General features: G+C 45.6%; 1 protein-coding gene and 1 non-coding gene across 2 annotated transcripts; both read left to right on the forward strand.

Annotated features, from left to right (window-relative positions):
* The first annotated feature begins 62 nt into the window (after positions 1-62).
* On the forward strand, positions 63-15,268 carry RNF114 (ring finger protein 114). The gene is made up of 6 exons (XM_030839060.2): positions 63-226; positions 4,295-4,445; positions 6,537-6,643; positions 6,963-7,077; positions 12,605-12,712; positions 13,444-15,268. Exons 1-6 carry the CDS (start codon positions 87-89, stop codon positions 13,507-13,509), a joined length of 687 nt encoding a protein of 228 aa, XP_030694920.1. The 5' UTR covers positions 63-86; the 3' UTR covers positions 13,510-15,268.
* LOC115843277 (small nucleolar RNA SNORA70) lies at positions 11,083-11,217 on the forward strand. Its single transcript, XR_004035699.2, has one exon. It is a non-coding gene; the product is annotated as a small nucleolar RNA SNORA70 (small nucleolar RNA).
* Positions 15,269-24,829: the final 9,561 nt, after the last annotated feature.

Below are 24,829 nucleotides of genomic sequence, written 5' to 3' on the forward strand. Positions count from 1 at the left end.
CGCACGTTTCATAAGCCCCGCCCTAGCCCCGCCCCCGCGTGCTCCTCCTTCTCGGCCGCCGTTGCCCTGCGCTGAGCGGCGGCAAGATGGCGGCGCAACTGCAGGACCGTGATGGTGGTTCGCAGCTGGCAGGGCCGGCGGCAGAGGCCGACCCCCTGGGCCGCTTCACATGTCCCGTGTGCCTAGAGGTGTACGAGAAGCCGGTGCAGGTGCCCTGTGGACACGTGTAAGTGGAGGGTCAGGGGCCGGTCGTGGGGGCGCCTGACTGGGAGGAAAATGGAGCCGAGGAGCGAGGCCTCGGCAGGGAGGGTCTCGAAGAGGGAGCGGGAGGTCACGGAGTTCCTGGAGGCCCGTGGAAGTTGGCGGGGTGGTCTTCTCTTCCGCCCTGCTTACTCCCAAGTATCCCGCTCTTCCGTTGAGCGCCTGCTGTGTTACAGGCAGCCTGCCAGGCTCCTTCCCACGCGCGATGGTGGAGTCGCACCCTGCTGGGGGTTTGGTAGGGTCTAAAGTCGGCTCTTGGGGAGTCAGTTTCCCTTAAATAGTCTGTTCGTGGCCGCTGAAGTACACTGTATATGGCGTCATGTGTTTAGCTGTGCCAAGTAATGCTAATGTTCACTACAGTTGGGGAAACGCCGGACTAGACCAAAAGAACAAAAGGGAAGTCTTGATGTAGATCTGACCAGTCTGCCCTTCGCTGTGAAAGAGGTGGGGAGTTGGCAGATAGGGATTGTTAGCATTCCTACTTGGGTACGAGGTTTGTTTCATTGTATTTGAAATTATAAAGCTTCCATATTGCTAATAGACTGCTTATGACGACTGAATAGAATGTGTGTGAAAATGTCCAGTATAGGTTCTGGGGTAGGTGCTTTGAGGTTGGCTGGGTTTGAATCTAAGCCTTGCTCCATCAGACACACATCAGACGCTTCAGTTGAAAGAACTGTAGAAAATGTGGCTACCTACCTCTTGCTACTGGGAGTTGGAGTTTCCTCTGTGGCCTTCCCCAGTGCTCGTCACGGGCATCATCTTGGTATTGGTCTTAGGACCCCTCTGTTGGTCAGTAGGCACAATAGGCACCTACTGGACCTCATGGGCATTCTTATTTCTGCAGCACTACAGCAGGGGAAGAGGGTTGGAGGCCATCTTGCAGGTGAGGGCACTGAGGCTCACTTAGGGCAGGTTCACCATTGTCTACTCTCCCCAGATGGACTGCAGGTGTCTGTTTGCCAGTTCAGAGAACAGTTGGCACCTGGCAAGGGCTCTTCAGGCACACTGACTGCTTTTTGCTTCTTCAAGTGCACCAAGCTCTTTCTAGCTTCAGGCTGTTCCTGTTTGCAGTTCAATTAGCCTGGAACTCTTCTTGCCTCATTTGCACCTCCCCCGTCTCTATCCCAGATCCTTTCCAGACTTCAAGTCCCAGTTTAAGTTACCTCCCTTGTCACCATCCCCATTTAAATTACCTCCCTGCTTCTTTCCTGGGGCTTCTTTCTCCAGCCTTGCACAGAGCAAAACTTAGGGATCACGAGGGTAGTGATCATGTCTGTTTTGCGCCTCCTTCTGTCCCAAGTGCCCAGCGTAGTGTCTGAGCAACCATCTTCCAATCTTATGTTCAACTGGCTAAAATATTTGTGTGCTCACTATGTGCCAGATTTGGGGGCACAGTAGGAAACAAGGTGATTCTGCCCTCGGAGTTCACAGTCCAGTGAATCGATGATAAATAAGTACTAATAATGCTCAAACTTTTGTCAAAACTCATTGTGCAATGGGAAGGTATTATAGAGATCAAACCTGGGATGGGGACAGGGGGAGTGATCAAGTAAGGAACGAATGAACTAAGAAATTAGTGGTGGAAGCAAACTTTGTGAAAGTTGAAGTGGAGCCTAGGTAGCTTTCTGGTTGAGTCCTCTTTTCTTGGATCAGTCCTCATTATTATGTTTACCCAATTTTGGATTAATTCAGTGGATTTCATTTACAGTTAACATTTATGAAGAGGATTGACCCAGCACAATTTGCCAACTGAAGAGAAGCAAAATTTGAGGTTTCCTTGAGCCAGATGGACCTTTCCTAGGTCAGAGGTCAGGGAGCAGTACTGGGATTCAAACCTTGGCTCTTTTCTGTACTCACCATACTAGCTCCGTGTGTTCATCAGTTCAATGTTGATTAAAGACAGATGGCTACACCTCTGTGAGGGCAGCCAAGTCTCCCTTAGCTCCAGCCGAGTGCTTTTTGCTCTGCCTGGTTGATTTTTGCTAACTTTTGTGCTTGGAGGTGAGCAGCACTGCAGCTCCGGCTGCGTGGAGCGTTGATCTTTATAAAACTTTATTTCAAGCCCTGAATTTTACATCCCCCTCCAACTTAGTGGAATACAGCTGGAGAATGGCAGGTGGCTAGGTGCCCAAGAGAAGGATTTTCTAAGTAGCAGTATAACAGGAAGTGGAGCATCTAGAAGGCTGAACTAGAAAAAGGCCCATAAATAGGAAATGGAAACTAAAAGCCAGTCCAAGGTGCAGGGGCCATTTAAAAGCAGGCTTGTTCGCCGGGTATGACTCAGGCACAGAGTGGCTTGTGAACATTGATCTCTGAGCTGAATCTTGGTGTATGCTTGAAGGGAGGCTTTGAGCCGCTTTTATCTACAAGCTGGGTTTGATTTCATTATGCTCTCTGGGATCTTCTGTGCTCTCTTGGGTACTCTATTGATCTGCCTTTGAGGTACAACAAGTGATGGCCATAAGGCCCCATCTGCCTCTTTAACCTCATCGCTTATCCTCTCCCTGTGGTCTACCACATCATGGCCTCAGAGACCTTCCTTTCTGCCTTTTGGTTCCCGCTTTGCACTTGGTGTCATCTCTGTGGAACTCTTTTCATCCACGTCTGTGCGGCTCTCCTCATAATTTTAGGTCTCAGCTCAACTGTTACCCCTTTAAAGACGCTTTCTATGACCCCCTTCCCCCGCAGCTGATCTCTTTGCCTTGTTTTATTTCCTTCATATATTTAATCACTATCTGAAGTTAACACTTGTGTTTTCCCCTACTCTGGAATATAAGCATCATGATGACAGGGGTTTTGTTTAGTTCACCACTGTGCCCTCGCTTGTGAATCATTAGACCCCCTCACTTTCTCCCATCCTGGTTTAGAATTTTGTCTAGCAGCATTTAACATCTAGCTAAATAACAAAAAGGAAGAAAATTTTTAGAGACAGTAAAAAATGGTCAGATGCACAGATTACCTTTGATTATATGTCCTGAGTTCTTCCTGGCAGATTTTGTTATCTTGTCTGTCAGGTTGAGGATGTAGCCAGGGTATTTTCATGCTTTATTATTCCTTCCTTCTCTGTACCATATCTGAGTATCACCACCTATCTAGGCTTCGGACAGAAAGTTGGTCATCTTTGACTTCTTTTCTTTTCCAAATTCAGTAAATTGCCAAGTCCTACTGATTCTACCCCTGAATCATTTCCTGAATTCTTTATTGCCTCACGGTTTCTTGCCTTTGGCCATCTGTTTGGTTTCTACATCAAGTCTTTTCTGTCTTTCCTCATCTAAAAAATTTTTTAAACCAGCAACTCTATTGTCCTTGATAACGCCAGAGTTATTTTTCTAAAACTTGAATTTGGTCTGGTTGCTACCTTGTTTTAAACACCTGGCTCCCTACTGCTTATGAGGAAAGGTGTTAAACACTCACGATGCATCTGAGGAAATAAAAGTCTAAGTCTAAGGGCCTGGAATATTCTTCCCCTCCTGTACCACTGAACTCTTTCTTTTAAGGCTCTTTCGCGGATGCTGCCTCTGAAGTCTTACCAGCTCTGTCCTTCTTGGGTCACAACTGTTGCTCTTGACTTTGTGTTTCCATAGTGCTTTGCATTCACCTCTAATGATAGCCGCGTCTGTTTGTGGTGCATTTCATATGTGCTAGACACTGTAGTAAGAGTCTGCTATGCATAATCCATCCTCCCAGCAATCCTAGAAGTAGGTACGACAATCTCCACTTCACAGAGGAGAAACTGAAGTTCAGGAGATCCCGCCAAGATCCCTCAGCGGCAGGGGCTAAGGTCTGAAGACTGTGCCGTAGCACCTTCTGCCATGTCATGGGAGTTTGCATTTATTTCTGTTGCTGGACCTGTGTGTTCGTTGCAAGGAACACCCTCCCCCCCTTTTCTTGCCCAGAAGGACTCAGTATTTGAATCAAGAGCAGGGAGCAAGTTGTTTTTTATTCATTGATGTCATTTTAAAAGTTTATCCATCTTTGTTGTCTTGTCTCCACGATGCATGACGCAGGTTCTCTGTATGTCTTGTTCTAGCTTTTGCTCTGCATGCCTGCAGGAATGTCTGAAGCCGAAGAAGCCTGTCTGTGGGGTGTGTCGCAGCACTCTAGCACCTGGCGTCCGAGCCGTGGAGCTCGAGCGGCAGATTGAGAGCACAGAGACTTCTTGCCATGGCTGCCGTAAAAATGTATGTGGAAGTAAAACGGAAGAGTCAGTGTCTTTCTATAAGATGGGTAAAATGTAGATCTGTTGCCACGTCGTTTCTGAAGTTAGAGCGTGACTAAGTGACTAACAGCACGTGTGCATGCTGGTTATCTGTGGCAGTGGCTGTGCTGTTGCATTTTGGTAACCTTAATTGGTTGTGGTGGGGGTTTTTTTCCTTTAAGAATTGGTTTAGTATATTACATAGTTTAGCTTTGAAAGCCATAGAAATCAGTTGTCCCGGTTTTTTCCTGCAAAAGACCCATTTTCCCAAAGCAGCATACACAGTTTTAATTAGAATATAATGAATGACATTTCTTAATTTTTTTAAATATAAAATGAAGTCAGTGACTCAAAGTTACCTGCTGCAATGAGTTTGAGGGGAAAATTTTTCTTTTTTTTGGGGGGGGGGCCATGCCACCTGGCATGCAGGATCTTAGTTTCCCAACCCCAGGGATGGAACCCGTGCCCCCTGCAGTGGAAGCATGGAGTCTTAACCACTGGAACACCAGGGAAGTCCTGAGGGGAAATTTTATAATGTATATTACTAAAGATATAAAACTTGTTCAACTTTTTAGCACTTGGCGAGGAGGAATTGTAGTGCAAAGGTCAATATGAAGTCATTTGATTATAGTAGCAATATCTAACATTTGACATGCATCCATACTCTTTTGTGTGACCATATTCGAGTCAAGAATATTTATCTTAACATCTGTTGTAACTGCACAGGTTACAACATTTTATTTTCAAAGAGATATACACAGCATTATTGGTTTTTAAATCATTATGATTTTATTAATTCCAGACAACACAAAAATATAAACTAATGTAGGCTTGTTCCCCACTCCAGAGATGACCTCTTTAAAAATGCTTCAATTTGGAAGGCTGCAAGATATTTTTCTGCCCATTGACAAACACAAGTGTGAGATTTCTACAAAATAGGATCATACTATAATATATATTTCTACAAGTTCTTTTCACTTTTGAAAACTTTTTCTAACTTAATGACTTATTTGACATCCTCGCATTTTAGTTTCATTACTTTAACACCTTAATATGGATGGCCATAAAATGGATATACCTTACCATTTCTTTCCTTTCAGAGTGATTTAGCACTAGGGGTACCCAGTGGCTGCAGTTCTGAGTAGGGCTGTTTCCCGTCCCTTTTAATTGGGAGCTCTTTGATAGACAGCTTGAGGTCAAGTTCTTTAGCTGGAGGTAAGACAGAAAGAAGCATCATGGTAAGCCAGAGCTCAAATACTGAAACATATTTTTCCTTGTAGTTTCTTTTGATTTAGAAACTCAAGATACTGAAATAAAGTTTCCTGTTACCTTCATCTTTCTTTATGTATGCATGATGAGTTTTTAAAAATTTCTGTATGCTTTTGATTTTCTTCATTTTAAAGATTAGTGATTGTATTGTATTATACCTCCAGAAATGTTTATCTTCCCTTTACGTCCTCTTTCTTCATTCCTTACACTTTTTCTTTCTTTTTAGATCACCTGTGATGAAGCACTCTTCTGTGGGTTTTCTTTTCTCTTTCCATCTTGCAAAGACTAGATTTTATTAGAGAAATAGAATTCAGATTCTGGGTTTTTTTTGTAAGATCATTTATCACAATCTGGTGATAGGATATAATTGTTTAACTAGGATTACTAGCCTTTATCCCTTTTACGTAAATCATCACTTTTCTTTGCCGCACTTATAATGGAATGTGGTTCTTGGCTTGCATAAGGAGATTAGTTTAAGTGCCAGTGTGGAAAACTTTAAAAACTTCACTGGGTTTGGAGTGTCTCTGTGAGCAGAGAGCATATCATGAATAAAGCAAACCTCCCTGCGAGTGATTTTAGAGTGGAGGCAGATAGCCTCGTTTGGTCACGTAAAACATCAGCCTTGGTATTAACAGAAACCCTGCAACAGTCAGAGTTTCAGTCCCATCAGCATAGCCAGGAGTCTGGTGAGATTGTTTGCCAGGGTGACATAGGTCTAGTTTTCATCTTGCCTTCACTTTGGGACTGTGTTGGACTGGGTACAAGTTCCTGACTAACTTGTGGGCTCTGATTCTTCCTACTTAAGTTCTTCCTATCCAAGATCCGTGCACATGTGGCTACCTGTTCCAAATACCAGAATTACATCATGGAAGGTGTGAAGGCCACCACCAAGGATGTGTCCCTTCAGCCAAGGTAAATGACTCTGTCACTCTCTTAGGTGGACGTCTTTCTTCATGAGTTTTGGAAAGTGGCGGTATAATTGTTATGCTGGCTAAAGCTGACATAAGGTTTTGTTTTGGGATGGGTGTGGAGAAGGACTCTCATGTTCACTTCAAATATTAGCTGATCTGTTATTTTCAGTCATTTGACCTGATGCATAAGTGATCATCAGAACCCCTGTCATGACACATTGAGTGAACTTTGTTCCTTTTGGGAGGGTACAGTGATTGAAATTATGTGGAAAGTTACTCACAGAGAGGTTTCTTCTTTTTTCCTGCCTTTCATCTTCCAGAAATGTCCCAAACCGTTATACTTTCCCTTGTCCTTACTGTCCGGAGAAGAATTTTGATCAAGAAGGACTTGTAGAACACTGCAGGTTGTTGCATAGCACGGACACCAAATCTGTGGTAAGAGTAACTCTTGGAGTTTTTTGTTTTGTTATGTGGGTTTTTGTTGTTGTTTTTTGAATTTTTATGAGGAAAAAAAGTCAAACTTAACAGAAAAATTACAGGGTTAGTTAAATGAACTCTATGTACCCTTTACCTAGAGTCACAGATTAATAAGATTTTACCATATTTGCTTAACTATACTCTATATACATATTTTATGCTAACCATTTGAGAATAAGTTACAGATATCGTGACCCTTTGTCCCTAAATACTTCAGCACATATCTCCTAAGAAGAAGTAAACGTCTTCTTAGAAAACCACATTTTTTTGTGAGTCTGATTTTCACATTCAGGAATTGTAACATTGATACAATCTAATACCTACTTTGGGATTCATGTTTAAATTTTAACAATTGTAGTGTCCTTCATAGCAATCTCCCCTGGCCCCAAAATCCTGGATCTGTGTGTTATATTTAGGTATCATGTCTCTTTAGTCCTCAGTTTTTCTTTGTCTTTCATGACCTTGACATTTTTAAAGAGGACAGGCCAGTTGTTTTGTAGAATGTCCCTCAGTTTGGGTTTGTCTGTTTCTTCATGATTATGAGCAGGGATGCTACATCTTCCGGGTATACATCAGGCGGGTCATGTGATGTTTGTTGTTCCCATTGTTGGTAATGTTAACTTGGATCCCCTGGTGTCTGCATAAAGCTACCGTTTTCCATTTGAGTAGCTTCTTCATAGTTGTGGGGAAAGAGAATGTAGATGAAATTATTAGGATAGTGCATATCAGTCCTTTGATATTTAATTTATATATCAAGGCTGACATGTAGTTTTCTTTAAAAAAAAAAAAAAAGTTTGAATTTGGTCCATCTCAGCAGTGTTACCCTTCCCTCTTAATGTGATTGACAGACTAGGTCTTAATACAACTTTCTCTATAGTTTTGTTTGTTTTCCCATTTATCTCACACTGCTTCTGTTGAACTGTGTAGCTAGTTTTATGAGCAGATCTTCAGCTCCACTGCTATAAAAGATGGTGTACAGACTTGAGAATTTGCATGAGCTTTTTGCTAGTAGAATTAGGCCTGATGGCACTCGGTGTTTTTCTGTCTTAAATCTTAAGATTCAGCTGGTCTGTTTGAGAATACCTTGAATCTTCTCTATTGAACTCCTTGCCAAGTCCAAATTCTGGTCAGTACAGCTACTTTTTACACTGGGCTCCCTGGACTCTTAATGTTGTGCTGTGACAGATTCCACAGATGAACCCCCCCCCTCTGCTTTTCCCAACTCCCCAAACTAGGGAACTGGGCTGGCTTGGCCCAGCGAGCACCCTGTTTTCAGCCAGGCCCTATTGCCACTAGGCACACACACACACTGTCTGGTGGCTGTACTGGGCACTCTCTTTTCATTAAGTTCCTGGCATGAACTATCCCCATCTTTTCCACAGATAATGGTGAGTCCTGCTTTTCACTAAGTTCCAAGTACCAGATGTGTGTTCCTTTCTTCTCTGTTCCTTCTGTCTCAGGAGCTCTCTGATCTATCTCTGAGGTCACAGACTGGCAGCCTGTCTGGCCCATACCCATTTTCATTTCCCCAACCTTTAAAAATTAGCAGATTTCTCAATCTTGATACTCCACATTTGAGAAGTGAGAAGTTCCGGCAAGAGTTGGCTGGCTCTGAGTAGTGCTGGCCCCTCTAGATGGGATGGCTCACAGACATCCTGCTTTGCTTGTTTGCCTTTCCCACCGGGTTCCTGTGAACGCTTGAGTGTGCACCCCTCCTTCTGTGTCCTTATCATTCCCTCGTGCTGAGGAAAAGGCTCCTTTGCAAGTCTGCCTCTTCTCTGCCCGCATCCTCAGATCCAGGCAGAGGACTGAGACTAGGGCCTTGCCCTGCCCCTGAGGCTTCCTCTCCCCACCATGTCTCTCCTGTCACCTTCAGTTTTTCTCTCTACCCGCTCGTAACACTTGCTTTCCTTCAGACATGCCCAGTCTTCCCTGTCTAATTGGTGGGAGGAATATTTGGTCTACTGTTTTCTCTATATAACCTGCAGTTTCTCTTTTCCTTCAGGCTTTGGTTTGTCAGCTGCTGCTGTCTCTTCCGTATTCTCTCCTTTATCCCTTTAGAGTCCAGCGTCCACTGCTGGCATCACATTCTCCATGGACCCAGCTGGTCTTCTTAAGTCCTTGTTTTCTCTCACCTCGCTGCAATTTTTAAAATTTGTTTCTTTGTATGTAGTCAGTTCCTTGTATAAGAAGTGGACTGTGGCCCCTTTCCCTAGACTCCTGGTTCCCTCTATACCATCAGTTATTCAAGTATTTTTTATATTCTTGCAATTTAGTTTATGTTTGGATGTGAGAAATGCATTATATTACCACTTGTCATTTTTGTATAATAGAAGTAAACCCAGTGTAAAAGTAGAACAACACACCATGCCTGCCGACCTTGCATGAGATCAGTCACAAAGAACTGATTATTTTCTCTCAGAAATAAACAGCCTCATCATTTGATACTAATACCCATCCTTCTGAGATCTGTATCTTTATTACATAGATGAGTGTTGAGGTTTCTGAGGCAGATGCCAATCTGGAATGGCCATCGCACCCCAGAGCCATCTGGGATGAGCCACTTCTCAGCCGCCATGTCTTCAGATTCATCTGCATTAAACTTAGTAAATCCCCACTCCTTGGAGATGCAGATTTCCTGGCGGCCAGGGCACCTGAACTTGGCCCTGCACAGGGCCTCAGTCACATGCTCCTTGTTCTGCAGCTTGGTGTGGATGGGCCTGATGACTTCACCAATGGAAGACTCTGGCTACTGTGCCCAAGGGCCTTCCCAAGGCACCCTGTACACCTGTCTGGAGCCTAGACTGGGGATGGCCTGAGGCCAGACATTTTCTTTTCCTATGATTCCAGAATAGCTGCTCAGTGCACATTCTTTGTCTGCACTAAGCATGATATGTTCTATGAAAAACACCCCAAAGCCAGGTTTTCAGCTGCTTCTTCAAGATGTTTCAGTTATGGTTCTTAATAACTAATTACTGATTGAAAGAGCAAATGAGCTTAGACACAGACACACAAACACCACCACCTGCTCCCACTACCCATTTTCCATTTTAAAGTTAGCCAGATAAGCTCAGCTATTTTAGTAATTACGAAAACTAAAACGGATGTTAAGTCAAATGATAGAGCTACTCAAATTCATTTCCTACCACTGTCTCCCCTGCACTCATTTCTGGAAGTGAATAAGAAACCAGCGTACCACCCACGCTAAGTGGATTGCCCACATTGTGAAGCTGGTTAGTGCATAACCAGTACTGGAACCCAGTGTCCTGGCTCCTAAACCAGTTCTCTCTTAACAGCATCAGAGACACCTCTGTCGGGTGCTCATTGGCCTCTGAGTAGTGCTCAACTGTGTGTGTGGAAAATACACAGTTATGTCATGCAGTGACATTTCTAGCTTTCAAATGTGTGATTCATGTGCGTCTTCCTTTTTTGTCCCCCTTTGGATGCAAGTGACAGCGCATTTCTACACACTGTAACCAATGTTGTTGACCTCTGTCCACATCAGTACATGTAGATCTGATTCTTTTTTAATGAGCTTCTCAGTTTTCCATTACTTGTCTGTACCATGATTTAACTGGTCCCTTATTGATAAACGTCAAGGTTACTTCCAGACGGTATCAGAAAATTTGATTAAAGACTGGATATTAAATGCTACTAAAAAAAAATTGATCGTTGGGTGAGATAATAAATAGTACTGTATTTGTAAAGGGAAACACATATTTTTAGGACTGTTCTGAAACAGTTAAGGGTGAATTGTTGTGTCTTATTTTTAAATGCTTCATTTTGTGCTGAAGTAAGTATGCCAAACTTAAATCTAGGTGTTGAGGATAAGGGATGGTTTATCAAACTATTATCTACTTTGCTATAGTTCTGAAGTTTTTCATAGTACATTTGTAAAGGCTGTCATAGATTTTAACATACCTTTGCCTGTATTTACGTATGTCTGAAAAATAAAGTCTTAGCCTGCAGCCAGTTAAGCCGACCGTGCTCTTTTCTCCATGGGGGCCCGGTGTGCAATGGCTGCAGAGAGCAGCCTCCTTGGTAGTGTATGCAGCCTGTTGCCTGTACAGGTTGCCCTAAGGGACCTTGGAGACAGTGCTTTCCAGTGGACATTCGTGTCTGGCCTCAGGCCATCCCCATTCCAGGCTCCAGACAGGTGTACAGGGTGCCTTGGGAAAACCCTTGGGCACAGTAGCCAGAGTCTTCCGTTGGCGAAGTCATCATGCCCATCCACACCAAGCTGCAGAACGAGGAGCATGTGATTGAGGCCCTGTGCAGGGACAAGTTCAAGTACCCTGGCTGCCAGGAAATCTGCGTCTCCAAGGAGTGGGGATTTACTAAGTTTAATGCAGATGAATCTGAAAACATGGCGGCTGAGAAGTGGCTCATCCCAGATAGCTCTGGGGTCAAATACATCACTAATCGTGGCTCCTGGACAGAGGCACTCATGAGACTTTGGCCCTGTCCCTTCCTCACTGAGGCCCATCAGTGAATCCCACTTCCTAACAAAAAAAAGAATAGTAATAAAGTCTTAGATATGGATTAATTTGGTCAAAGGTTAAGTACATTCATAATTTTGATAGATATTGCTAAACTACTCTGTGGTATCTGGTACTGCAACCTAATTTTTTGTCCTTTTTTTCACCTCCTTTGGCTTCTTGAAATCCCTCTGATTATTTTGTCTCTGTTGAAGCCTCACTTCCTTCAGCCCTTGGTCCTCTGTTCTGCCCCTCTCCTTCTGCAAAACTCCTTAAATGTCAGTGTTTCAGCCCTTCCCTTTGGAAGCCTCCTCCTCCCCAGACTCTGGTTCTGATCATGCTCTCCTCCACAGCGCCAGCCGCCTGCCTAGCTCCTTAACCATTTCATATTTATCTTATGTCAGCCCCCTTTGTCACATATCTTCCTTGTAGATGGTGGGGTTCCGTCGGCAAGCCAGACCGCTTATGCCTGCTTCTCCCCCCCTCCAACTCCTCTCTGCCCCTCGCCGTGAATTCTCCATTCTAGCCAGACTAATTGGCTTCTTGCCATGTACTCTTTGTCTTTCCGAATACCTCCCGCTCTTCAAAGCCCAAATCAACCTCTTGTATGAAGGCTCTTTAGCCTGAGCCCCCTCATCTGCGCATTTACTTTATAAAAATAGCACATAAGTCTGTGTTTTACTGTCATTTCCTTGGTTTTCTTTGTGCTTTTAGATCATTTTGTGTGATGGGTTGGAAGGTCGTAGTCTAGGCTCCTCCTAGGCTGACACAGTGTTCTCACCTCAGAAGGGGATCAAAAATGGGTGGTATCATGGCCTAAGCCTTTTGACTCGAGTGGGAGACTGACAGTGTCTTCTGGGATGTGAATGTGCACTTGAAGATGTGACCAGGCCCTGGACTGGTGGTCAGGAAAGCTGTCCTGGAAGAAAGGTGGCCGGACACAGGCCACAGAGGGCTAATGTCAGCTCAGACATCCAGCACCTGATACCGTGCTTCTTTATTGAAAGGTTTGTCCGATCTGTGCCTCGATGCCCTGGGGAGACCCTAACTACCGCAGCGCCAACTTCATAGAGCACATCCAGCGCCGGCACCAGTTTTCTTACGACACTTTCGTGGTGAGTCTGGAGCCTGTGCTCTAACTCCTTCCCCCGGGGGGTGGCACAGCTCCCTCCCTTCTCTTACCTGGAGAACTGTGGGCCCCCTTGGTGAGTTTTGTCACTGATGTGATGGGCTCCCTGGAATGACAGCTGTGTGGTATTTAAGATGAACTGGCCAGTCATCTAGACTGAGATATAGTAAGCTTGCTTTTATTTTATGTTTTCCAAAACTTTTGTCCACTTCAGTATGTGGTTTCTACCTGTTATGGAACCTGGTTTAGGATCCTTAAGCTCAGGTGCCCACGGGAACCAGGCAAGGAATGGAAGTGATTCTGCTAAGGAATTGCAAGCTGGGCGGTGTGTGACTCAGGTAATGCAGCCAGCAACGCCAGCTGCAATTCCCAAATAGATAGCTTTGCCTCATTGAATCAAAAAGGCTGCTTTTACTTCGGAACGCTCCAGGTCTGAATGCTTGGTCTGTGCCAGGCTTCACTCAAGTGCTCTCTGGTCCCCACCCTTCCATCTGAGGGAGCCGTCATCATGGTCATCGTCAGGATGAGGCAGCCAAGGCACAGAGAGATCAAGCACTTTCCCGGAGTCATGCAGCCGGCATCGCAGACCGTGGAGCTGGCCCCTGGCCTCCGGCCCCTCTCCAGAGCCACCGCTCACATGCCCTGCTTCTCCAACTGAAAGTGAGTTCTTGCAGCTGCGCACAGTTGGCTGAGGCCGAGCGTCTTTTTTGCCCGTAGGATTACGACGTGGATGAGGAGGACATGATGAACCAGGTGCTGCAGCGCTCCATCATCGACCAGTGAGCAGGCTCTGCTGGGGCTCGTGTTCCAGAGCTTCCATTACATGTTCCGCGGGAAACGTGTGACTCCTCCACCTAAATGTACAACAGACCTGGAAGTGAGCCGTGGTATTAGGACAGGGTCACTTCCAACGGGGAACAGGTCCCCAGATCAGAGCCCTCCTTTCCTTTGGTCTCTTCCCCTACTGTTTACCCTGCTTGTCACATGTCTGGTCTTGCTCCTCAGCCACATCCTGCAGCTTCTGCCTCCTTTTTGGAAGGGAACCCAGCTTCTCCACCTGTTCTTGTTTCACATTTGAGCCTCGTGTTCGATGTTGACCTCTCAGGTCCTCTGAGCCAGCCAGGACCTTTTCTCGGTCATGAATAGCACAGATTGGACAAGCGTCTCCTCTCCTTGTCCCCGGGGTGTGAGCTCTGGCAATAACGCATCTGATCAGTGATGGAGCTCCTTCTGTGCTGTGCAAGTTCCTGTTAGTTGGTCCTTGGCAGCAGCTGCCAGAAGCTGGAGTTACCTCATGGGAAACATTTCACACGTCCTGTTGGCCTGAATGTTCTGGACTTAACATGGTCTGGTGCTGGAAGTTTTGCTTAGTGATATTTTCCTACCATTCCTGCACACCCTTAGGATTAACTGGTTCAATCTTAAATGCCTGCATGGTGCCTTTTTAGGATAAAGGTGTAACCACATATTTTTAGTGAAAGTAAGTGTTTCTGGCTTAGGAAAGTTAAACTCCATTTATCCATAAGTGGGGAGGAGGGTCAGCTAAGTGAGGTGGGAGGGCCATAGCTTTTTGGTTCTGATTTTCAAACTAATGAAGTATTTTCCGGTGACTTGGTTATGTTTGCTTCTCTACTGGGGAGCCTGCTTATGTTCCTGTCCTTGAAGCACAAAAAGGAGTCCTCAAATGAATAAGAAGTTTGGGGGCTCCAGTGGATACTAGTTCTTTTATTTGGTAATTTAGATTAAACTGTGTGTTGCTTTTCTGTCATGAATGGTTTCCTTATAAAACTGGTTTCAACACGTAAGTCGGTGTGTGAAGACCTGCCTTCTAAAGCGGAGGGGTTGGGGAGATCTGGTATCGCCGCTGCTGTCTCTGACAAGACACGCTGTTCAGAAGGCACAGCACACTTCCTGGGAGCAGTTGGTAATGGAAGCTGTCCACTGGAAACTTGCTTTGCTAATACCTTCGGAAGCGTGAAGTTCGACTGTTTCACGAATATTAATAAATACGAGGCTAAGGGCTGTCTACTCTGTAGGAGCAGAGCTTCTGATCCACCAAAAGGCATCTGGGTCTAGGTTCATTTTTCCTTGTTAGATCTCTTGTCTGAATATGGACATTGTTTCTGGTCAGTGGCTGAGGTTTCAGATGACAAGGGGCTCTGGGCCTGTGCACTGAGCTGTGGGCCTTGTGCTCCCTGCCAGCGAGAGCTGCACGTGCCCAGGGCCCAGCAAAGGCGGGCCCTTTGGGGGCAGAGTAACTTTTTCTAATGTGCTGTTGCTTGGGAGGGCCCCGATGTTATGGTCAGATTCTTCACTAATTTCTGGAAGAAGTTCATCTCAGTCTAAGTTTAGAGGGAAATTTGACAAAACCTTCATTTGCGGGACCTGATGATGGTGGTCTCACTGGTGATACCAGGAAACTGAGTTCCTTGTATTAAGTGCACTTCATGTATTTCTAATAAGACGACTTTCCAGAAAGTGACATTTGTTATGTTCTGGCTTTTAAAAGGTGAAATATAAATAAATTTCATAATTTATCCAACTGGTAAGCTGTAATGCCTGTTTTCATTAACCACCATTTGCTGAAGTCTGGGTCTGGGGGGCTCCCGGAAGATTGTTGCTCTTTTTAAGGGGAAGTTCTTGTCTGTCATGAGTGAGTCCCATCTGGCTCTGATCTCAGCTCTGATACTTCGCCGGCTGGCTTCACCGGGCCTGTGTTGTCTGGAGAATGAACCCCCTTCCCTGCCGAACCCCCCCCTCGCCCCCCATGTTGGGAGGTCCCATGAGGCAAGAAGTGGCTGTGTTCCATGAAACGACTTCAGGTGCCTTAGCGGCAGCCCTGAAACATCATAGCAGAGGGTTCCACACGTGAACATCTGAGGTCATGGGCGTGTTTCTGTTCTGCACTCTGCCGCTGGCTGTAGGATGTCTGGAAAATACTTCCCCCTCCCGATTTAAATAGGTTTTAATAGGATCTATCTCCTACATGTGGAGAAGGGACAACGGGGAAAGAGGGGAAGCAGAGACCAGGGAGGCTGCTGTTGGCGGTTCCGGGCAGGAGACAGCGGCTGCTTCGGGCCGTGTAGCCATAGGGGTGCTGAAGTTGTCTGATTCCGTCAGATGTATTTTTGAGGGTAAGGTGTGAAAGCAAGAGAGGAGTTGCCGTGAGAGAATGACACCAAGGTTTGGGGCTTGAATGACTGCGGGGTGGAGTTATCTTTCTGAATTGAAGGGAAGACTCCAAGAGGAGCAGCTGTGGGGGAATCAGATGTTTTAGGAATGGGTACCTAGGCCTTGGGATAAGACTTCAAGTTCTAGCATCATGCACAAGATACAGGAAGTGCCAGCCCTCGAGCAACTCAAATAGGACTAGGATGTGCCTGGGGCACTTAAATAACTAAAAGTTACTCTGATATTGTCAGTTACTCTGATGTCAAAGGTGGATGTGGATCAAACTATTTCTTAAAATGTATGACTAGACAATATATTTCTACACTTGTTTTAAATATAGTGTAATTAAAAATAAGTAGGCATTAGAAGTATTTCATCTTCAGTGCTAAAAGCTCTCACATTCAATTTGACCAAAAAACTTGATTTCCTTATATTCAGGCATATATGGTGTTTACTAAGCACCCATTATGAGCCAGGATTGTGCTAGCCACTGGGGATTTATACACTAATCAAATGTATAATTACAGGCTGTTAAGTCCTCATGGTAGGGGATTAATAAATGGTAGCTATTTCATAAATAGTAAATACCTCCTACTTTATAAAGAAACTAGAAGCCAGAAGTCCAAAGGCTTACAGAAGCATCTAGACCCTTTATCCCTTCTCTACCTGTACCTTCTCCCTTTCCTATAATATTGCATGGGAGTGTAATTTGCCCAAGTTAGGAAGTGAACACCAGGAATATTCATACTAAAAAATTATTTGTTTGTTTGAAATTCATATTTAACTGGGTGTCCTGTATTTTTATCCATTGTCTGGAAACCCTAGTCAATGTATATTAGCAGAATAAATGTCCTGAACATCTGCCATATGCCAGGCAGCTCACACCTTGTCATTAAATCATCATTTGTGCAGTTACTTGTTTTAATGGCTGCCTCGCACACTAACAAGCTCTTGAGGGCAAGGACCATACCTGTCTTGTGCACGACTCTCCTCCGTACTTGACCCCGAGTATACTCAGTAAATATTCCTAGAATTGAAATGGAACTAAAGGGAGCCCTTTCACAATGATACTTCCTTTCCGTGGCGACTCTTCCAGCCCAGAATTAGGGGCCGGTACGGTGGCAAAAAGATCCTGAAAGAAGCTGGCCCCGCTGTCCAGCGCGGGGAGGCGGGTCCTCAAACCGGAAGCGCAGGAGCCAGGACTTGCCGGGCAGAGGGGGCGAGACTGGGGGCAGGTAAGATGGCTGCTGCCTGGTGGGGACCTGACCTGCCCAGGCCCTCGACGTGATCCCTGGAAGCTCTCTTGCCTTTTTCCCTCTCGCAATATCCCCTGGCCTTCCACAGTATCTGCTGAATGTCCCATATGAGGCTCAGCTGGGCGTTAATGAGTACAGGAATAACAATAGATAACCATTCTCATCCTGGGTTCCTGACACAGCGCCTGCCCTCAAATAATTTTTATTTAACCCTCTTTCCTGAAAGGTGACCAAAACCAGGCATTCAGGATACTCCAGAAAAGTCAATCTGATCGAATCCTTTTAACCAGCCCCGCCATTACACACATGATGGAGTGGAGGAGGGAAAGGGTGAGTAATTTTCCCGAGCGGAACAGGAACAACTCGGTGGTACAGCATAGAGGTGTGAATAGACGCATGGTCTCAGGCACACTGCACAGTCCCCAGCATCTACACTACTAGTTGTGTGACCTTGGACAATTTTTTTTTGGTTTGGCCGCGCCGTGCAGCTTGTGGGATCTTAGTCCCCCGACCAGGGGGTCAGACTCGGGCCCTGGGCAGTGAAAGCGCAGAGCCCTAACCACTGGACCGCCAGGGAATTTCCTTGAACAACTTACTCTAATCTCTTTGTGCCTTGGTTTCCTCATCCGTAACATGGGGTTAATAAACGTGTCTTCCTCACAGAGTTGTGGGAAATCTAGTGAAATAGTCCACATCAAGCCTTAGAACAGGGCCTGGCACAAAATAAGTGCTTAATAAATGTGAGCTCCCAGTGCCACTACTGTTTTTCTCCATTCTTGAGACCACCCAGCAGTGCCCAGCCTCACCCAAGCAGCTAGCAGCTGTAAATGTTTGATGACTAAGTACTACTATTAAGTGAAGTGTTTCCCAAACTTGCCCTGAAGACATGAATTACCTGGGAGGCAGTTGCTCCAAAATAGATTCTCAGGCTCTTCTCTTAGAGATTCTGGTTGGCAGATGTGGGTGGGGCCTGGGAATCTGTATCTTTTAAAAAGAGCCTCAGGTAAAACGTATCCTTAGGCTAGCATAGGAAATTCTGTTCCGTACACAGGCTAGTGTTACAACACGTCTATTGCAGCTGGGGTGGGGCAGCCACTGAGTTGATGGTTAGAACCAGACGGACAAGCTCAGTTCTTACAAGACTTTAGGGATAACTCTTCTGCTTATAAAAATCATCTAGACTGTTTGGTCTCACATGATGACCCCACAAAGGGAAAATTAGTAACTTTGTAGCGGAGAAACCTAGCAGACACCTTCTTTACCAAGGGATCAGACTTAGTATCCCCGATAATGGGACAAACCGTGGGTGACATGATGGGATGCACTCGAGGACGCAGCACTTCCGAGGTTCCTGGCAGAAAAACGTTTAACCTGAGTCTAATTATAAGGAAACATCAGGCAAGTCATCCAAACTGAGGGACATTTTTCGAAACTCTTGAAAAATGTCAAGGTCAGATTAAAGAAGACTAAAGAGGCAAGCAACCGACTGCAATGCTGCATGATCCCGGGTTGGATTCTTGATGGGATAGGGGTTGCCCTAAAGGATGTTAATGGGCCAGTTGCTGACATTTGAATATGGATTATGGAACAAGTAATAGTATTTTATCAGTGTTAGATTTCCTGATTTTGATAATTACACCACAGTCACATAGAGAATGTCCTTATTCTTAGGAGATATGCATAGAAGAGCATATCAAATTACTCTCAAACGGTTCAGAAGAAAATAATACATGCCTGTGTATAAATAGATAAAACGATAAAGCAAATATGCACAATGTTAAAAATGATAAGGCTTATTGTTTTAAAAAATAACAGAAGACAGGTAAAGCAGAAAAATCTGAAAAAGAAAGTGCAAACCACTCCTCATCCCACCCCAGACAGCCAGGGATCATTTCTTCAATGAAATACTTACATGTCCTTGGATCACCATATTTTTGATTGAAACTTAAAATGGGCAAATGCTTTACTTCTGGTCTATAACCTGCATTTTTCACTCCATGATATATCTCTCAACATCCTTCCTGTCATTGTGGTGTCATTTTTAATGACTGCATGATGCTCCTGGTGAGGATGGACCATACTTTATTTATCAGTGGGTATTTAGGTTGTTTGCAGTTTGACTGTGTCAACCTAAAACAATAATACAGCCAGTTATTTTAGCAACAAAATGAGTTTATCCAGGAGCAGCAAAGAATTGCAACTCGGGACGTGCAGCTATGGCAAACCACATGCGAGTCTGGTAGAACAAAGGAGAGGAAACTCTTTTATAGAGGAGAAGGGGAAGTTGGGAGGGGCTGTTATAAACAAAAAGTCCATTGGAGGAAACTGGGAGTTCAGAGTATAGTGCCTTGTCATTGGCTGCATTGTGAAAGTCTCTCAATGGCTGAGCTATTGTCAAGCAAGGAGAAAATCTTTCTTCCTCCTGCTAGTACTAGTAAAATAGTGTCACTTCCTGCCGGAGATGCAAGGTACATCCCCTGTTGGGATTTGTATTGACTTCTAGTGGCATATGCATGAGAGCTCCCCCTTCTGGCCTCCCAACTCCATTTTAGTGAGGTTTCCCTTTATTAATTTTCACAACTGTTACGGACTGTGCTAGAGTGAGCATCCTTCCAAATATGTCTTGCCTGCTCATCTAAGCATTTTATATACAGAGCTGCCGGGTCAAATGGAGACAGGTTGAGAGAGGCAGAAATAGAAAGATTGAGAGAGACAGAGGCAGGCAGAGTCCAGGGAGACAGAGAGAGACATGCCCAAGGTGAGACAGTGAGAGAGAGAGAGAGTCAGAAAGAGACTCCCAGAAAGACAGAGAGGGAAAGAGACAGAGATGGAGAGAGACAAGGAGAAAGAACAAGGTGGAGGGAGAGACTGGGATAGAGAAGGGTTGCTGCTGTCCGGGGAGACTGAGAGGGAGCTGGTCTGAGGCATGGAGGCCCTGACAGCCTGGCCACAGGAATTCAGGCAGAGAATGACAAAGCGACTTTTAGGAACACACCCTCCAGATACGATTGTAGATGAGGTCAGTGTCCTTCGTGCAAGGATTATCATGGGACTATTGTTCCCGGTAAGCAGAAGATGAGAAGCAACCTCATTGCCCATCAGCAGCAGGGGACTCGTTATATAGATTGTGCTCTAAGTGCTGGTCGGAGCCAGTCTCCAAGTAGGGCTGCCAGACTTAGCAAATAAAAATACAAGAGACCCAGTTAATTTTGAATTTCAGGTAAAGAATTAATCCTGTTCCTTGCAGTCTGATACTAAAAGCTTATTTGTTGTTTATATGAAATTCTACTTTAATAGGGTATCTGTATTTTATTTGGCAACCCTATCTCCAAGATCAGTGAGAACAGCCAGGTGAAATCAAGATAGAGGGTGTGAGTGTGTGTCTCTGTCTGTGTGTGCCTGTGTGTGTGTGTCTGTGTACACGTGCCTGCGAGGAGGGCTTCTGGGGTGGCTTGTCCAGGTTCTAGGTCCCAACCTACGTAGTAGTTGTAGTTCAAGGGAAGGGACCTATCCAGGGTCACACAACCACAGGTGGTAGGGCTAGGTGGGACCCCACCTTTGTGCTTTGCAGTAATGTGCGTGTATATGTCTTAAAAGTGTTAATGTGTTAACTAAAAATATTAAAAACAAACCATAGTTTTCTAAACTCCAGTTGAACATTTCTAATTTCAAAAAAGACTGGCAATCTCAAAAACTGCAAGGGCCATCTGTGGGGAAGGTATTCTACAGAATGGGAACACCACATGCCAAGTCGCTGAGACCGGAGCATGCCTGGTGTGGTCTGTTGTGGCTGGAGCCTCATGGGGGAGGTGGGCTCAAGGGGCCCCCAGAGCCTCTGCCATCTGAACTAATTTCTCATCCTGGAACACTCGTCTGCCCCTGGGCTTCTTAATCATGGTTGTCAGCGGTCACTGCCGCCTGGAATGTCTTCTCACTTCCATTTCTCACCTGCCCATCCTTGTGACCTCAGCCTGGAGTCTCACTCTTCTGACTCACCTGGGTCCCTCAGGGTTGGCGAATTGCCCGCTACCACTCTTCCTCCCTCACCTGTGAGCTCCTCGAGCATAGGGGCTTGTTTGTGTCTTGCTGACTTATTACAGTATCCTAGCCTGCTAGGCCAGGGACATTCCATCGCTTGCTCGCTGTGACTTGAGCCTGTTACATGTCACCTCTCTGAGCCTCGGTTTCCTTATCTATAAAAAGAGGCTGATAGTCTTGCCTACCACTCAGGGCTTGCTGTGGAGGTCATGGACCAATGTGGCGGCAGTGGGAAAGGGAGATGACATTAGCATCTGGGAGGTGATGTATGAACTGAGAACAGCTCTGGGAAGATCTAGGGAAGGCCATTGTGGGCAGAGGGCACGGCAAGGGCAACGGCCCTGCTATGGGAAAGAACCTGTATGAAGAGGAAGCAGGAAGTTCACTGAGGCTGGAGCAGGTGAACAGCGGGGACAGAGGAGGAGCTGAGCCCCAGGTTAGGTAGCATCTTGTGAGCCAAGAGCAGGGTTTGGATTTTATTTTGAGTCCGAGACTTAAGGTAGCTTTGACCTAAGGAAATAGTCTGTTCTCACTTTCCCCTCCTTGTCAATATCTGCCACACTCAGTGGTCCAGAGATGCACAAAGGTCTCCAGGTGCGAAAGGTGGGCACAGGTGGGGAGAGAGGAGGCCCTGGGGCCTTACCTGGAAACAGGCTCAGCCTTCTGCCAGGAAGTGGAGATAACAGGGCAATATCAGTGCAGTACGAGGGGCGAGGCTGCCAAGGCAAATTAGTGCGCAGGAGATAGTCTGCGAGATAATGGATGTCAGCCCCTGTGGCAAACGCACGATTAGCCAGGCAAGATGCGCTCTGCACCTTAGCGAGATCCAGGGACCTGCGTCAGGTCTAGAACATTAGCCAGGCAAGATGCGCTCTGCACCTTAGCGAGATCCAGGGACCTGCGTCAGGTCTAGAACATCAGTGGACCTCCAGGGGGGATGCCGGCCCAGCAGGTGTGGAGAGGTCTAGCTTCAGGGTGCCACTCAGCACCCACACATCCACCCACCACCCTCAAGGCCTTGGACACCTGCCTTTTACCCCAGGAGACCCCCTCTTCCCAGCTGCCTGGGACCATCCCAGGACTCCCTCAGTCCTGGACAAGCCAGGATGGTTGGTCACCCGACTTATTTACCCCTATTTACTAGATGAAGAAACTGGGTCTCAGCGGCAGGCAGGCAGTATTTGCCTGGGTTTTGTGGTTGGGTTTTTTTTCATGAAAAAGTATTTTATTTGAAATGGTGACACATGCATCTGAAATAAAACATTCATACCCTTCAGAAACGGTTTGGAGAAAAATATCCTTCCCACCCCTGTCTGCTTCCGTCCTCAGAAGTAACCAGAGTCTTGGGTCTAATTGTACAGTCTGGGCCTAAACTTATAATTTATTAAGTTCTGCACAACAGGCAGCCTCTGAGATATTCTGTTCACCTGAATTTTTTTCACATAAAAGTGGGAATTCCCTGGCAGTCCAGTGGTTAGGACTAGGCGCTTCCACTGCAGGGGGCCCAGGTTCAATTACTGGTCAGGGAACTAAGATCCGGCAAGCTGCGCAGCGTGGCCAAAAAAAAAAGTATATGAGTTCTTTCATCCATTCAGCTAATATTTGTATCATTTGATACATTGTATTTGATACATTGTAAATGTATCAACTTTTTTTTTTTTTTTTTTGGACACACCACATGGCTTTTGGGATCTTAGCTCCTGACCAGGGATTGAACCTGGGCCGTCGGCAGTGAGAACGCAGAGTCCTAACCTACTGGACCGCCAGGGAATTCCCTCAACATTTTTTGTAACATATCTTTGCACTTCAGGTCAAAGATGTGTGTACAAGACATTCATTGAAATTGCCACCTTGTTTGTAGTAGCAAAAAGTTATATTCTAATCTAAATGCCTATCACAAGTCCCCTTGTTAGATAAATTGTGTGATTATGGTATAATCCATGCAATGAAAAAGTCTGCAGCCCTGCAACAGATGAAGGGAGCTACATGTAATGATATGGAACAACTTTCAAGACCGTAGTATAGTTACTTGGGAGGAAAGCAAGTAGGCTAGCGTATATACGCTCCCATTTGTGTTACATAAAAAAGGGAGGTACACATTATATTCACATATGCATATATCTCCTTGTCTCTATAAAAACCATCTCTGGAAGATCATACAAGACACTGGTAAAAATATTTAGTTACCTTTGCAGAGGGAAATGGAGATCTGGGATGGAGGGGCGCTTTCTTTTTTTGTTTGGTTGAGTTGTAAATCACATTTTTAGTTATCGTTCTTTTAGTGGGGGATGGACACCGTGGAAAATGCAGGCCTTTATTCAAATTTATCTTCTCTCAGAGGCGTTTCCTGGCCGTATTAGATATTCCCAAACTGCTCTCCAAGGCAGCTGTACCAGTTTTCATCCTCGTTGAAGGCGTGTGCATCCGGCCCCACGTGACGGCCAGCAGAGGGCGCCGTAAGGCCGCGCCCCGGGGCGAGGGCGGTGGGCAGGACCGGGCCGGCCCGGGTCCGCTGCAGCCCAGCGGCAGAGCCAGTACATTTCCGGGAGGACCTGACACCACAGCATCAAAAGTGTCGCCTCGCCTTCACCTGCAAGGAGGCCGGGACCGCACCTCCAGGAGCTGGCTCGCCGTCCAGGGCCTCGCCTCGCCCAAAGCCCCCCCCCCACCTCGCTGTCTCTGCCGCCTCTTGGAGGGAGGGTTGTGAGGGTGACCCGGGAGGAGAAACCGCCGGGACAGTTCAATCGGAAGGGAGGGGACAGCCCAGATCTGAGAAAGGCCCCTCCCCCACCTTACACCTCCTCCAGGGCGCAGGTGACCGACCGAAGGAAAATGGAGAGCGGCAGGCCCAGGCAATGGTGTTTTGAGTACCAGCCTCTGGACTCTGCCCATCCCGGCATCTCTCGGAGACAGAACACCCACCTTTTACAGTTGAGGAAATTGAGGCTCAGAGAGACTGGGTAACTCGCACAGGGTGACCCAGGAGGAGGAACAGCCAGTAATCAGTCATTCACCAAATACTTGAGCCCCTACTAAGTGCTTTGAAGGTAATTGAATAGGGTAATGGAATAAACAGTGACGTTGTGAGTGGGGCAGGGTGCTACTTTGGCTGGGATGATCAGGGAAGCCTCCCTTGAGGTGACATAAAATTTGTGTTAAATATATCATTCTTACCAAAAGTGTTTAAATTGTCTACAGTTTCAAGACTACTAATAAATAGCTTTCTGTGCTTAAAACAACATTATCAAGAACTCTCTAGGAGCACCTTCTCCCCCAGCTAACCACTCTCCAGAATTTTGTATTAAACATTTCCTTGCTTTTCTTTATAGCTTTACCCCCTCCATGTACATTCCTAGACGATAAAAGGTTTCATTTGCTTGATTTTGAACCTTATGTAAATCCAACTAACTGTATGCATTTGAGTTGGTTCTTTTTGCTTAACATTATGCTTTTGGGATTTATCCCTGTTGTTGCATGGAGTTGCAGTTTGTTTTTATTGCTGTATATGTTCCATTATGGGAATGAACCGCAGTTTATTAACCCTTTGTACTGTTGATAAACATTAGAACATTACGGTTGTTTCCACTTTTTTTGTTTTTTGTTTTTGTTTTTGTATTGCTGTTAGGAACAACGGTGCA

Source organism: Globicephala melas, chromosome 15 (assembly GCF_963455315.2).
Source record: "Globicephala melas chromosome 15, mGloMel1.2, whole genome shotgun sequence".
Classification (NCBI taxonomy): Eukaryota; Metazoa; Chordata; class Mammalia; order Artiodactyla; family Delphinidae; genus Globicephala; species Globicephala melas.

Coding starts and splice junctions, on each gene's coding strand:
- RNF114 (XM_030839060.2), top strand. CDS start 87: ATGGCGGCGCAACTGCAGGACCGTGATGGTGGTTCGCAGCTGGCAGGG. Junction 227..4,294: donor CAGGTGCCCTGTGGACACGT/GTAAGTGGAGGG, acceptor GTCTTGTTCTAG/CTTTTGCTCTGCATGCCTGC. Junction 4,446..6,536: donor GCCATGGCTGCCGTAAAAAT/GTATGTGGAAGT, acceptor TTCCTACTTAAG/TTCTTCCTATCCAAGATCCG.